General features: G+C 34.6%; 1 protein-coding gene across 3 annotated transcripts in view; it reads left to right on the plus strand.

Annotated features, from left to right (window-relative positions):
• The window catches only part of LOC140157020 (protein C-mannosyl-transferase DPY19L3-like), a 157,688-nt gene that overhangs the window by 94,959 nt on the left and 45,934 nt on the right, over positions 1 to 16,795 (plus strand). The window contains exon 1 of one of the 3 annotated variants that reach the window (XM_072180077.1): positions 15,635 to 16,241. The exons of the other annotated variants lie outside the window; for them this stretch is intronic. Within the exon in view, the coding sequence (XP_072036178.1) occupies positions 15,753 to 16,241 (489 nt within the window). The 5' untranslated portion in view covers positions 15,635 to 15,752. Of the gene's footprint in view, positions 1 to 15,634; positions 16,242 to 16,795 lie in introns of those variants that run through there. 3 annotated transcript variants of the gene reach the window in all.

The raw sequence follows: 16,795 nt of genomic DNA on the forward strand, positions 1-16,795 counted from the left end.
TATTTTTACACAATACTGTGAGTACCAAAGTTTTCAGTTTGGTCAAGGTTTTTTTTGCCTGTTTGCCTATTTTGCACTTAATAAATAATAATGAAAATAAAAAACACTTATAAAAAGTTGAGCAAATTACAAACAAAACAGTTTCTCAACCTTATGCCCCCATCAAAATTCTAAAATCAGGGAAGTTTGCACTTTTGGGGAAAATATTAGGCCTATGATTTTATTACACTCACTCCCTTTGATATATAGGCATATAGTTTTTTTGGTGCTAGCCCTCCATTTATTTACATTTTCCCAAATCCATCCCATTTCATGCACATAATTCCTGAGTGAATTCCATTTATTTTCTTATGTATTTACTCAATTCATGTGAAAGAAATTGTATTGACAATGTCTGAATGTGAACTACATGGCCAGAACATATTCTCAGAATTACATTCTTTATTAGAAAATCTACCCCAGTAAGCCATGGATATACTAAATAATGCATGATTGATATTATAATCCATCCAAGATTTTCTGAACAATGATTTCTTGTTCTGATATTAAATGTGGCATCCCAATATACTGTATTTTATTCAAATTAATCATAAACACAGCCATAATGTTTAGCTCAACTGATTGAACATAATCAAGAATAATGCTATTTTTATTAGGGTTACTCCATATGAAATCAAGGAGGCCCCACCTGACCCCCTCAGATTTGCTTTATATTTTAGTCATATGTTGTACCTGTAAAAATATTAAAAACCTGCCAATTTGAGGTCTGTAGCTCTTACGGATTTTCTGTGGCAGCCATTTAAAGTTTGAGTAGGGGGGTCTAAATTTGGACCCAAAAGTTGCCCTTTAAATAAATTTCATCTTTGGGAGTCTGTGCCTTCTTTATAAAAAGAAAGAGAGGTCTGAAACTTTGCATACACACTAACTGCATGCCCAATTAAAAAAAAAAAAAAAAAAAAAAAATTCTGTAATTGTGCGTTGTGTCACGGGGTCATTAAATATACAAAAAAAAATGTAATGTTTTGTAAACTGGCAAGTTTAGCCCCCTAAATTCACATTTTTGTCGGATTAATTATTTTTGTTGTCACCGATGCTATATATAGGATAAATACAATGCATACCCAAAAATTGGGGTCACAACTCATTTACATTTAGAACAGCGCCCTCACGAAGATGAAATTTATTGCAAATTCAACATTTTCAGGGGGCCCAAAGTCGATGGTCCACCTTCAAAATTTATAAAACATCACTTTTATATAACTACTAGTCTTAAATTACAACTTTGCTAAGTCCCAGTAATTGTATAGGTTGACTTCATATAAAATGACAAGCCCAAAGTTAACCATTTTCTTATGATTGCATGTAGTGCAAATGTGCCGAATTCGGAAGGCTTGAAAGTCAAATTGGCCCCAATATTGAAAATAAAATGGAAATAAAAGTAAATAGGGCCAATAACTATGCATCTAGTCATTTATTTTCAATATTGTGGCCATTTTGACTTTAAAACCTTCCGAATTCGTCACATTTGCAGTACATGCAATCATAAGAAAATGGTCAACTTTGGGCTTGTCGCTTTATATGAAGTCAATCTATAAAATTAATGGGATTGAGCAAAGTTGTAATTTAAGACTAGTAGTCATATAAAAGTGATGTTTTATAAATTTTGAAGGTTGACCACATCAACTTTGGGCCCCCTGAAATGGTGAATTTGCATTAATTTTCATCTTCGCATGAGGGCGCTGTTGGAAATGTAAATAAATGGTCACCTCAATGTCTTGGATATGCATTGTATTTGTCCTATATATCGCATCAGTGACAACAAAAAACAATTAATCTGACAAAAAATGTGAATTTAGGGGGGCTAAACTTGCCAGTTTACAAAACATTACATTTTTTTCCATAATGACCCCGTGTCCGGGCCCGTGACACAACGCGCAATTACAGACATTTTTTTTTACTTGTTGACAAATTGGGCATGCAATTAGTGTGTATACAAGGTTTCAGACCTCTCTCTCTTATTATTAGGAAGGTACAGGCTCCCAAAGATGAAATATATTCAAAGGGCAATTTTTGGGTCCAAATTTAGATCCCCCTACTCCAACTTTAAATGGCTACCATAGAAAATCTGTATATATTGAAAACGACATGGAAATAAAAGTAAATAGGGCCAATAACTACTCATCTAATCATTTATTTTTAATATTGTGGCCAATTTGACTTTCAAGCCTTCCGATTCGCACATTTGCACTACATGCAATCATAAGAAAATGGTCAACTTTGGGCTTGTCATTTTATATGAAGTCAACCTATACAATTACTGGGACTTAGCAAAGTTGTAATTTAAGACTAGTAGTTATATAAAAGTGATATTTTATAAATTTTGAAGGTGGACCACATCGACTTTGGGCCCCCTGAAAATGTTGAATTTGCAATAAATTTCATCTTCGTGAGGGCGCTGTTCGAAATGTAAATGAGTTGTGACCCCAATTTTTTGGGTATGCATTGTATTTATCCTATATATAGCATCGGTGACAACAAAAATAATTAATCTGACAAAAATGTGAATTTAGGGGCTAAACTTGCCAGTTTACAAAACATTACATTTTTTCTTGCATATTTAATGACCCCGTGACACAACAGCATAATTACAGAATTTTTTTATTTTTTATTTTTTGACAAATTGGGCATGCAGTTAGTGTGTATGCAAAGTTTCAGACCTCTCTTTCTTTTTATAAAGAAGGCACAGACTCCCAAAGATGACATTTATTTGAAGGGCAACTTTTGGGTCCAAATTTAGACCTCCCTACTCCAACTTTAAATGGCTGCCACAGAAAATCCGTAAGAGCTACAGACCTCAAATTAGCAGGTTTTAATATTTTTACAGGTACAACATATGACTAAAATATAAAGCAAATCTGAGGGGGTCAGGTGGGGCGCCTCCTTGATTTCATATGGAGTGACCCATTACCGTATTGGTCCGAGTATAGTCCCACCCGTTTTTTATGTGAACATTTTTCACAATTGGGGGGTGGGATTATACTCAAATTTAAAAAAAACAAAAAAAAAACTTTGTTTTCATGCCATACTCTATTAATGATTTCAAAATGCATTCAAATTCAATGCATTTTGAAATCATTAATAGAGTATGACATGAATACAAATTATCAATTTTCATATTAAAAATACAAAATATCTTGAATTTTTGTTTTTTTTTTTTTTTTAGGTCATGAATGATCCTAAAATCTAGGTTTAGTTCCAAAACCAAAAAAAAAAAAAAAAAAAAAAAAAAAAAAAATTCTGAAATTTTTCGAAAAATGGGGGGGTGGGATTATACTCGAACGTGGGACTATACTCGGACGAATACGGTAATATTAAATTTAATTCAGAATCTGTTTTTTAAAATATATGATGGCAGAGAGAAGGTGAAATAAATCCCTGTATGAGAGGAGTAGGTAAAGCGGGAGGTAAAGAGTAATAATAGGAGAGACTGAACAAAAAAGAGAAAGAGCCTGACAGAGAAAGAGACAGTGAAAGAGATAGACAAAAAAGAGGAGGCAGGACAAAAAGAGACAGAAAAAGAGACTGAGGCAGACAAAGAAAAAGATGGAGAGAAAGCAACAGTTATAGCCACTTTTATGCAGAATTAAATTTATTTTGCCTGAAATTTGTTCACAAAATGATCAAAATATGTTTGCAAAACATTTAGGTTTTTTTCAAGCTTCGTTTTATGTAATTTAAGTTAACTTCATATTGGTAGTTTTTTAATACTGTAAAGCGAATTGAGGAATCTGTGGTTCACAATACGCTAGATATAAATGCCGTTTTATTGTTAGTATTATTATTCAGTTATTTTTTAAAGGGTCATTTGTGATGCGATCAAGCAAAATCAGTTGGACCTCAGAAATATTAAACTTTCAGTTTCTTATAGGATAGTTAACAGCATTTACAAAGCTGGATTTTGCAGAAAACCCCATTGAAATTGAACAACCAGTTTCAAAGATATTCATGAGCAATTAAAGAGTTTTCCAAAACACCAGGAAACAAAAGGAAATATTTCCTTTGTTTGGCTAATTATCTCAAAATCAGTATTTCCGAGTTCCGACTGATTTTGCTTGATCGCATCACATTTAGCCTGTTCCAAAAAAATCCCTACCGACCGACACTACTTGGAAAGTCATTCCGCCCATTATTGCACTTTATTTAGTACTTGTTTGTTTCGTGTTCATACAAATCATTTGCACATGTGCAGTATGAACCAGTGCATTTGCAGGGGATAATTATGATTAAGACGGCTTTTGTGAAATGTTAAAATTGATCAAGACATGGTGTTAACTGATATGATCCAAGTAGCAGGATGTCACAGGGTTTGGACCATTAGAACCTGATGATCTGAAGACTCAAGTTCAAGTGTAGTTAACAGGTTCAATGTGCAAACTATTATAACTTGGGTCTACTTAAAAAAAATTGCAATTAATTTGAGATAATTTGAAATTATTAATCACTGCTGATTCAAAATTGAGATAATTTTTATAGAAGTGCAAATTTGAGATTATCAAAGAATTTGAAGCATAGACCTATTTCAGGGTTGATATTTTCAGGGTATAAATTTGAGACGATTAAAAAAAGTTGATGTCTAAATTTGAGATGATTCGAATTTGGAAGAACGGCAACTTGAGATGATTTGAACATTTAAAATGCAAGTTTGAGATTTAAATATTTAAACGCGAGATGCAAAATTGAGACGAAGTAAAAGTTACAGATGATGTAGGCTTGGTTTGAATAGCACTACTTCGGGCTCTGTTGCTTTAATATACTATCCATAGAGGTTGCGTCAGCATGCGCTAAAGCACTTTGGTTGAACGCCTCACTCTACGCGCTCGGGTGCTCGTGCTACGTGCTCGCTAAGTCCGTGAGGGCCACAAACTGTGGCTAGGTTTGAAGAGGTTGTGTAGGGGGTGGAATAGTTATAGCCCATTATGATAAGGATAATGAACTGAGTGCAATGCATTCGTCAAGATAATCGCACGCGCCGTGGAGTTATTGCATTTAGCTCGAGAGCCGATAGGCTCAAGAGCTAAATGCAATAACTCCATGGCAAGTGCAATTATCTTGACTAATGCATTTGCACGAGTACATTATCCGTCATACACTTTTGAGTGTAGGCCTATTAAAACAATAGGCAATATTAATTGCTGCATTCATTATATTAGTTTTAATATTAGGGAAAATATCTTACATTTTAAAAACACCGTCAGGACATTGACCAGCTACGTAGCATTTAACTGGTAAAGAAAATCAATCCCGTATAAGTTAGCTATCAATGGTATCGATTGCGCCATACGTCATACTTTAGTAACTTATTCACGCATGGTTTGTAACCAATTGACTTTATGTTGTGATCATTTAGAGCAATGAACCCGTTCACCTGGAAACGATCGATTTAGATGTCCGACTAGTACTACGGTGAATATCAACTGGACTTTGTAGCTCTATAATTTGAACTTTAAAATCTACTTATATTAAAACACACGACATTGGGATTTAACAATTTGTTCAGTATTATCATAGGCCTTCAAACACATGTGTTTGGAGGCCTATGGTATTATAAAGCATGATCATGATATTATGCGCTAGTGTGTGTTTCCGGGCCCGCTATGTTATTTTAGATATAGGCCTACATGTATTTCATTTGTAAAATGCTGAATATTTTGCAATGGTGTCATCTTGTATAATTAGGATCCACCTGTTTTTGGCCCTTTTAATTAATAGAAGCTCGATTATTCTCATTTGATGTTTGATTTATTTTACATTAATCAGAATTTATGACAATGATGTACCTGCACCAGCGATTGCGAATAGGGTGCAACTCTACTAGCCTTATTACAAGCCCGCCCTACCCCAACCCCAAACCCTAACCCTAAACTCCAAACGAGGACTGGACTCAAGTCTAGCGAAGTTGCACCCTATTCGGTAATTGTACCCTATTCTAGAACACCGCTTGTAACTATACCATTTTAACACCACAGAATGTATATTCGTACTTTTTTGTTGGTATATATATCGAACAGACAATTATATAGTTATGTGACCTCTGTGTCGAAAGCGCCACCTAACTCTACTATATGGTTATGTGAAAGTAGTATTTCTAGTATTTGAGCGGGCGCGTATTATGTAGAATGTGTTTTTTAGCGTGCAGGTTTTAGATAATGCATTGTTTAGCGTGCAGGTTTATATAATTTCGGCTGTGAAGGGTAGTTCGCGAAAATAATGCACGGGAGAAGAATACATAACGATGAATAGAAACGGGCACTAGAAGTGTATGTCCACTTCAATTTCTCAGTGTTAAACTCTAGAGGCATTTTTCAATCAATATTTAGACTTGGATGTTTCTTATCAGGTATCTTACTATGTATGTTATTGTTTATTTTCAATGTCATTCACACCATCTCCAACCAGGGCTGCCAACAAATTTCAGACTGAATCACTAGTCACCCAATTTTCTCTTAACCATTATACAAATATTGACTGCTATGACGGGCCTATAATTTTAACCATGCCCCGCATAAAAAGCAGTCAATATTTGTTTTATATACCAAATCTTAAGATTCTTGTCATCTGTTTGGTTAAAACATCCGATTTTGGGAAGAGAAATTAATAGTTTCAATGCGAACGGCACACAGATTAAAATCTTGGATTTCTGCGTAATTATAGCGCGTAAAAACATTAACGTGTGCGTAATATCATTTTACGCTGGGAAAAACGCGCAGTTTGATCGTGACGCACGTGACCGGTCCATAGTTCATTTTGCGGGCATAGTTAATTCAATGACTGCACTTTCAACCAATCAGATGACAGGAATCTATATATGAGGTATATAATGGTTTCTATGGACTGGAAACTACAGAAAGTCTCGAAGCCAATGTCAAAAAGACACCATTTGTTTGTAACTATTGCTTTATATGCGATAGGAAATGGTCAAAGTAGCGGGGAAAATCTTCAAAAATCACCCAATTGGGCTACCTAATCACAGGATTGGCAACACTGTCTCCAACCAAGAAGTGACTGAATATTCAACTCAAATTGATTTTTGTTACTCAAAGGCACAGGTCTCTAAGGATAATATTTTAACTGGGGGATTTATTTTTGAAGAACAAGTCTTTGATCATATTTATAAAATGGCAAAATAAAGAACAGTTGAACTTGAATTTTTTCACAGCAAGATGTGTCAAAGTTAATTCAAACTTTTGAGGCTTTCAAGATATTTCTGATTCAGGACAGTTTTGACTGGGGGTAAATAGGACACTAAGCTAGCGGGATAAAAGGAACGATCATTCTCAGTAAAACGTGACAGGGTTAACTCGAACTTCTGTGCAACTTAAGGATTTGTATTGTGTTTGGCAGTTTTTTCTTGGGGCAAACGACCTATGGAGAATACACAAAGCTAAAATAATGATAAGGAATTAAAATAATGATAAACTTCAGTCTTGTCAGTGAGTCCTGAACTTTTTGCAGTATCAAGATTGTATTTGGTATGGCAATTTGACTTTATGGAGAAAATGTACCTAGAATGAAAAAGAATGATATGGGCTTAAAATCTTTTATCAGCAAGACTTGACACGGTTAGTTCAAACTTTCTGAAAATTTCTTTATTGTGTTGGACAGTTTTTACAGGGAATAAGTAAATAGACCTTACAGAGAAATTAGCGAGAAGGTAAAAGGGTGATGTGAATTGGTGGTGTTTCTCCGTTACAAATTTCCACATGTTTCTTTTATAAATGATCACATTTTGAAGCATCTTAATCAGACTTAATCATCTAGGGGATATTAATAGGTTACAATGAAAAAAGGAAATGACAAAAAGTGTGAACAAGAAATGCCTCTAATCATTCACATCTTTACAGACATGTCGATGGCTAGGATCTGAAATAGTGTTGTCATCATCTGCCTTGCAAATGTTCAGTTCTTTTGATCTGGTTTATAAACCATTTTGAGTCATAATATTTTTTTCATAATTTTTGTTAAAATGTAAGATGTTGTACCGGGATGTTGTATAATATGTTGGCCTACTTTTCTTGGTTCATCGATGTGCCATATCAAATTGCTCGATACAAATTGCTCAAATATTTTCGTCAGTTATTTTGCAACTGCTGATTTGTTGAGATCCATTTTGAATGTGATAGACAGGTTCCATCAGTGGGCCCAGATGTGATTGACAACCCTTTGGTTCAAAACAGAATAAATGTGCACCTTGTTGTAAATGTTTTTGTAATTCCTGTTCCTTTCTAGGGTCTATGGTTCCAAGCACAGACTCTCACTAGTGGAACTGTATATGTTAGGGACGCACTATTAGACTTAAAGGGCGGCAAAGTTGGGTTTTTTTCTTGGCGGCAAGTTGTTTTAAAATTCTTTTTGTTCATTTATACACAGTTAGGTTGGGAAAGTTTTATTTTTATTTTTTACATGTAGTGTTGGTGGGGAAAGTTTTTTTTTGCTCATGTAGTGAGGGAAGTTTTTTCCCCAAAACTTCCTAACCCCCACTTTGCAGTCTAATGGTGCGTCCCTTATGATAGTCCCGACAATGCTTGCTTTGCTCGCACTATTCGAGGGACGTCATAGTTGCTGAATGTGGCTAGTTCAAGATGGTTCCTTTTGATGAGCCTGAATTTGATTGATAGGCGTATGTATGTCGGGATGTATGTATAACATTCATATGATCATAAGGCCAAGTAAATAAAAAAACATGTTTCTCGTCCCCTCCCGCTTCCTTTTTTGAAGATTTTGCAATTTTCTTTTTATTTTGCAATCTTTCTGTCATAACTTTTTGTAAAGATACTCGAGAAGTTGCAACTTCTTCTTATAAGCCTTTACAATAGTATTAGAAGCATTTGTGAAGTGTTTTGTGATGACCAGAGGGGTTGATATCTCAAAACAACAAAATAAAAAGAGCCTCTTCATGTTTTTCAGCTTCTAATCTTTACGCTATAAAAAGGATAAAAGGCATCTAAATAGGGCAATTTAGGGCATTTTTTTCAATAAAAAATAAAAATAAAAAGCCCTCTTCCTCCTATTTTTCAAAACCTGGACGAGAAACATGTTTTATTTTTTACTTTGCCTAAACAGATAAAAAACTGACTCTCAAGGCATTTGAACTAGGCTAATGTATACTTTCTATACTTGATACCAGACAGAAATACTCAATCCTGAAATTGAAATTCTTAAATACAGTTATGTCATCAGTGATATATATTTAGCAAAAGACACTTCCCCTGGACCTAGTTTTATAAGTCTAGACACTTTAAAAATTAAAGTGATGAAAATAAACAAGATACCTCTGTGTATTATATATACAAACAAAATATTTGGCTTGGGCACTTTCCAAAAAAATGAAATAATGTTTTTTTAATTGTGTCAAAATACCTGCACATGTTTACATTTTTACATGGTGCAAGTATGTTTTTTAAAAAGAAATAATGTTCTAAGAAATAGATTTGAACTTTTTGTAATCATTTTTTCATTCCTGTCTCATACATTCTCATGCATCTCAAATTCTAAAGTGGGTAAATTTGATTTTGAAACTTTACAAGAAAACAGAAATGAAAACTCATATAAACAGATACCAACGTATCAAAGTGTGCTTGTTTCATTTCTTGTAACATTCGATCGTCACTCTAATACCTTTCAGCTGTGAACCAATCAAATTTGAATTAGGCCTTAACTCTTTGGCATTTCGGACAGGTCTGAGTTTCCCCCTTCTTGGAATTTGACACGGTACAAAGCATTTATACATTAAAATATGTATAAATATAACCATTTCAATTGTATTGAAGTTGATAATTAAGTTAAATTTTCTACGAAAGCTTTCGAAAAGTAACACAATCATTAAGCCTTTTTGTGTAGTAATCTATAGGAACTGTCAATGTTCGTATCAAAGTAAACGCCAGCTACTAAACTTAGTGTTCAAGAAATTGGTGTTAGCCTACATACTTGAATGTAACAGTACGACAGTCAATCAAATGTAACCCCGGGATTCTAACAGATCCGTAATTTGGAATGCCACTGAAGATCTGTTATATTTATTTGAAGAAAATGTCTGCTTCGTTTAATTTTGACTATTAGACATTGTAAAAATACTGATATTGCAGGATCTTTGTTGAAAATGGTTCATGACAAACATATATTGTGCACATTTGTAAACTTGTGCATTTGATAGTGTTGATGTTGAATTGTGAAAAATAGAAGATCTGCAAAAAACAGTACCCTGCATTGAAGTATCTATTACAAGTAAACTTACATTTCAAATTCCGCAATAATGATACCAGGTACTACTACTATAGGCAGGCTTATATAACCTTGTCCATGCGCAACCCATGGATGTGTCCCATGGAATCTTTTTGTAAAAATAATTTGTAAAACATTTACATTTCGATCATCAAAATTTAAATTTGCCTCAAAAATGAGTACAAACATGCCTGGCATTTGATTTTCTTATGGTAGCTGTATTGGGAATATTGTAATAGAAATGTGTGTGCTGATCTTTTTATTGCATGCATCTATATCTATTATTACTAGTAATGTGATCTCTTAGTCTTTGAAATAGAAGATGATATCTTGTGTCTAGAAATGTCAAAGTGAATTTGGTTATTATGTTTGTAGGGGCAACGTGGAGTAGTGGAGTATGTGTAGGGCCTATGGGGTTGGCACCTGGACATACAATGTATATAGGGCATGTTGTCATAGTGCAGTGGCTTAGGAAGATGTTCAGCATTGGGGGGGCTGAAAAAATGAATGTTTATTGATGAACCATTCTTGGAGATGCTGGAGGGGGTGGGGGTTCTCCCTTGGAGTCAGAAAACTTTGCAAAAGTTTATGATGACTAATTTTTCACTTATTCTGGAATTCTGGGTGGGGGGGGGGGGGAGCTGAAGGATATTCGAGCCCCTGCACTAAAATTATTGAGGGGCTGAGCCCCAATCCGGTTCCTAAGCTTAGGTAGTGAGTGTAGTAATAAATTGGGATAGGTCCCAAGCAAATTACATAGGCAAGCACTTCCACTAACCTTAGTTAGTAGGAGATTTTTCAAAAAGATATTACAGATTTTGGGTTATTAAAGATTAAGAACACTTTCATTTAGGCCTACAATTTACACAAAAATGTTTTTAAAATATTACTGTAAAAATTCTTTTGTCCACACTTGAATAATAAAATGTTGTGTTTGTTTGAAAATGTTACCGGTACTAAGACATATTAATTATAATCTTTTATATGATGCAGTATTTAGATACTTCTGCCAACATTATGTGCCCTTTTGAAAATTTTACATTTAGTGTTTGCTGGATTAGTACTAGTAGTAACTTTGGGGCATGAGTAAGTTCAGAAAAAGTAGGTTGATAGAACATTATGAATGCAATGAACTGAGATTTATGACATATATTATTGATAAAATTGTAAGCTTATGATATGAAGTCCCATGTTATGTTATGTACAGATAATATTTATGACTGTCACCACTTCATTACTAATCATAACATGATACATAACTCATGACAATATAAATATCACTGTAAATAAATTAATATAGGCCTACATAATGCATGAATCTTTTTTACCTTCAAACAAGCCATTGCACTGTTTGAGACATTGATTTTTATAATTCTATGTGCTTTAAATTATCTGTAAATATGAACATTAATATCTGTGATTCATAGTTATAACAAGTTATTAATTAGCATGTTGTGCTTGGATTTCTTGCCATATTATTTAATATGTTGTACTCACTTCCATAAACTAACCTTCCCATATTTTAACCCCCTCCCTACTGGTGTCGACTGCAGACAAGTTAAAATTTTCTTTAAAAATGCCTAAATTTCAGAATTGTACGTTTTCATGACCATATTTGGAATCAGCATGAAAAATGCATAAAAAGGAGTACAAACAAGCCTAGTATTGGTTCAGTGGTTCCTGAGATAGCTCTTGATATATTGTGAGAAAATATCTTAAAACATGGATTTGTTATGTTGAAGCCTATGGCTCCTGGCTATGACTAGCATGTAAAGCACATATGTTTGATAGAAACACCACCAGGTTTTATATTTTGAATAAAATGTGTATCAATTGCTGCGATATCAACATTACTATTCAAAAAGCTGTAATTATTCATTGCATCATTTGCCTTGTTAACCAAATCAAAATTATTTTCTCTTTCCAAAGTTTAAGAAATTTCAAATAGACCTGATAAAACATCTGAAGTCAATCAACGCTTCTTTTGTTCGTATTCAATGAAGAGCGATGCTAAAAGGGGAAGTATTAAAAAAACTTTAATGGAGGATGAAATTAAATTTCCACCCACATAACCAACCCCATAAAATTTTACCCTAAAACCGACCTCACAACTCATTTCACCCTAAAACAGACCTCACAACTCAACTTAACCAAATTCCAGACAGACACAGCACTATCTCTTTTAACAGTGGTGTCATATTGAACCATAATGACAAAGATTTCTGAGAATTATCGCTATGAATACTCTTGAAGATTTACCAAAAGTTTGAGGGTGAAGATTGAAATAATAGTTTTGACTTTCTCATGAACTTTACTGTGAAAACTTACAAAGATGTTCCAAAATGTTATGGTGAAGATTTTATGATTATAAAAGTTCTGACTGTCAAAAGGGCTGTGCAAAAAATATGTGTACGGGGAGGTGGGAGATCATTCTCAAAACAATTGGCCAAAAATTACTTGCCCACTTTCAACTTGCCAAAAATCTTTGCCCCATCCCCCTTTTGATGTGTCAAAATATCTTTGCCCCTCCTTTGCACATGCCAGATTTTTGGTAACCAAAATTTATGACCTTCAATTGTCTCATGTGATGCCAGCAGAAAATTTGCATATTGCAAGTTCCTAGCACTGGTTTATAGTAGGGTGTGATGTTGAAAAGGTGCCCAAAACAAATGTGCCAAAAATTGCTTCCCCACCCTTGTTTAAGGGATCTAAAATGAGCGTTTATTGCGTTTCGACAGTATTTTTTGTGGGACATGAGAGCACCTCAGACCTATCGAACTGCATTCTGAATACGAAGCATGTCTTTCTGATATCAAATAATTTTCATTTTTTGAAAATCGCAATATAATACAAATTGTATGACAAATTATAAAAAATTGATATTTTTCAAATTTTTGATATATAACAGTCCTCGAAGTAAATTATATAAATCTAATGACATATTCTTAAAGTGTATGTAGTAGGAAAAGTCGACGGTCAATTGAAAATTTTGACCTTTCATATTGAAGATATGGATTTTTTCCCAAAAAGACCTAATTTTTTTGGTGTTTTGGGAAAAAAATCCATATCTTCAAGACGAAAGGTCAAAATTTTCAATTGATCGTCGGCTTTTCATCCCACCTACATACACTTTAAGTATAAATCATCAGATTGATAAATTTTACTTCAAGTACTGTTAAATATCAAAAATATCAATTTTAATGATTTGCCATAAATGTGTATTAAATTGCTAATTTCAAAAATCAAAATTATTTGATATCAGAATGACATTCTTCGTATTCAGAATGCAATTCGATATGTCTGATGTGCTCTAATGTCCTACAATAAATACTGTTCAAACATTCATACCCCAGCCCTTAACTGTCAAAAAATGCTTGCCCCAGGCTTGCTAAAACAAATTTGTTCCCTCTGCCATATAATTAACCACTAAGGGTTCACATAATTATTGCACCACCCCTTTTAATATGAACTTTAATTTTGGAACCACCACATATGATGCATATATACCTCTTGTATTTCTTAAAAGTCACCAGAAGTTGCCTTCTCATATATGGATTGTGATCTTCATACTAGTGACAGACATCTGTTATTTTTGTGATACATACTATATCATCCATTTCTCTGAATCACACACCACAAAAATATCCTCGTTTCCCACTTGGCCACTACACACCACCAGTCACCTACCCGCATGACTTAATCTCACTTTTGACAACTCTTTGCATGGCTCACCCAACATGGACTAAATGCATATTTAAAGTCTCATCATCAGTCAAAAATCCTGATTTAATATGCTCAACTTGTTGTATGGTTTATTTTCCAGTCACGTGTGACTGCAGCCACCACCGATCACCAACAACGGAGCAGCTCAGCCAATGATCCGAGCCAATACTGGCAACTTTCCACAGCACAGCGCAGCAGACTCACTTTGCATGTGGTGACTTGGAAAGTTAGCCAAGTTTTCTCAATAGGCAGCTGACTGGCATTGTGAGCCTGGATAGTTACGTGTATGTGAAGCTATCAGCCGTAGATACATGAATGCTACCTGAGTTTTACACATTTATTGTAGTCTTAACACTGGTGTAGTCCTACTTGGTGGACAGCTGAATTTGTCAGTGGCTGTGGAATAAGTGTGTAAATACATGGGTATTGTAATAGTGTAGTCCTGCTGGATGAGCACCCAAAATCGTATCATTTGCATTGGAGTGGAGATACACACCGATATTGGAATACACATCAGCTTGTTCAATATTGCCATTCCTAACATCCTGGTATTGCTGGAATAGTAACTGAGGATATAAGTGCAATACATGGAATAATAAGTTCTGTTCGGCAACTCCATACGAGGATATAGAAGGAGTAGCGCGTCAGATAAGCAAGTTTTGCACAGAATTTCTTGGTGGGAATATACTCCTTTTTTTCTGTAGCACATATGGTATGAGCAACAAGGTGTCAACTCCTGATCAGAGATATCTATCTATATATAGGACTACGGGTTACAAAGGTGTACAGGTGCACCTGATCAAGAAGGATCTTAATGCGTTGCACGTGGCTGTGAGTTTCACTAAGTTGAGGCTGAGATCAATGCAATATCTTCGCAACTGTGAATAGGCAAACTTAAAAACCTTTAGACCCAGAGATCTAATCATAATCACAGCAAATTTGTCAATCACAAATGTGCAATTAGCGTAAGTCAACAAGTTTGGATAATTAGGCAACTTTTGTATTCACCAATTGGAGTCATCATTTGCGTGTTTACAGCCTCAGGCCCTGGAGGGTTTAGCGACACAGCGACCGACCATGTGTAGGAGTGTCTGAGAGTTGGTGTAAGAACTAAGTCAACCTGTGAAAAGGTTGGCTGATCCAGACTGTCTTGTAAATCACTGCAAGGTGGAAAACTATATAGAGAAACATAAGGATATGTGAATGTGTGCTTGTCAATCTTTGGGAAAAGTGAAATGTTAGGTGGATGCAATATAGGGCAAATGTTGCAAGAACTAGACTGAAGTATAAATCATTTGAAGGCGGAAAATTACATTTAACTTGAGAGTAAGTCATCTAGATGAAAGAAGAAAATTGGAAATGTTGCTATGTTATGCTTCAGTGAAATGTGTGGATATATTACATATATAACAGCAGAATACTGGAACTGACCGACAATTAGACTGTATTGCAACTATTGATATTGTGGACAGATCAGTGGTAGCTACGGAGTGAATGCTATTACCGAAAATTGTATGCAGAAATTGAGCCCACAGTTCAGCAGAAACTGGATTTTTTGTTTTGGAATTACTTGAATGTTTTTGTTTGTTTTTTGTGGATGTGAAATATTGGAATATGCTCTGAACGATTGTGGTGAGGCGAAAAGCAGGTATGTCATGTAGATATCCAAAGGCATACATTTGAAATGTACATAATTTGAAAATATTGATCAAAAATTCTTCTTCTGTGGATCGCAAGAGGATATAATCAAGATGTCGAGGAAACAGCATAAAAATCACCAGCAGAATGGCAAACCTAAAACTGATGCCAAGAAGAGTGGTAGTGGTAAGGAGGTGATTAAACTACAGAATGGAAAAACAAGGACCCATAAAATACAAGCTAATGGTAAACTGAATAATAATAACAATGAGACAGTGCATCTTAATGGGAAGCATACACATATGAACGGGAGTGCTCATCATCATCTGAATGGACGTGCAAATGGAAAGCATATGAACGGTGGTATCAACGGGGGTGCTCACCATCATACGAACACGGGACGTGCAAATAGGAAACACAACGGTGTGAACGGATTTTGTAGGAATGGAAGAACTCACAAATCGTCGGGTGCGGAGCACTCTGTGCTGTTGAGCAGACTTTCTTTGTTGAGTGGGATAGTGATAGCTCTGTATATTGGATATAATTATGCTGTGTATCTCAACACGCTGAATGAAAACCGGCTGTGGTTCTCCAATATTAAGGTAATTATTGTTTTCTTTGCAAATAAAATGTTTGCAATAAAAGGGCCAAAAAAAGTTTTTTTACTTTTTGAATTTACAATATAGTGACAGAGTTTTGGACATTATTGAAATTAAATTGAACTTTACAACCATTACACAATAATTTATTATCATTTTTTGTTGCAAAGTGACAAGAGAGGACAACTATTTTTCCCCTGAATTTATGGGATTAACTTTCGGGTCAGCAGCTTTTTAGGGTTGGGTGAGTAAGAATAGCTATCAACCAATTTTTTATGTCTCTTATATATCATTTTCTCTTCTTTGCTAATTTCAAGGTAATTATCATTTTAAATAAATTCAAGGTAATTATTATTACAATTATTGTCACTATTACAAGATATTTTTAGGAAATTGATTCTTTTCTCAAGAACAAAGGTGACCCTGGTAGGGTGAACCATCTTTCAAAAGATTTCCAAAAAAAAAAAAAAAAAAATTGTAAAATTGATGAACTGTGAAATTTGCAAGTCAAATATTATTTCAGTTAGTCTGGCAGTTTTTTTTGAGTGAAATTTATC

This window comes from Amphiura filiformis, chromosome 7 (assembly GCF_039555335.1).
Source record: "Amphiura filiformis chromosome 7, Afil_fr2py, whole genome shotgun sequence".
Taxonomy (NCBI): Eukaryota; Metazoa; Echinodermata; class Ophiuroidea; order Amphilepidida; family Amphiuridae; genus Amphiura; species Amphiura filiformis.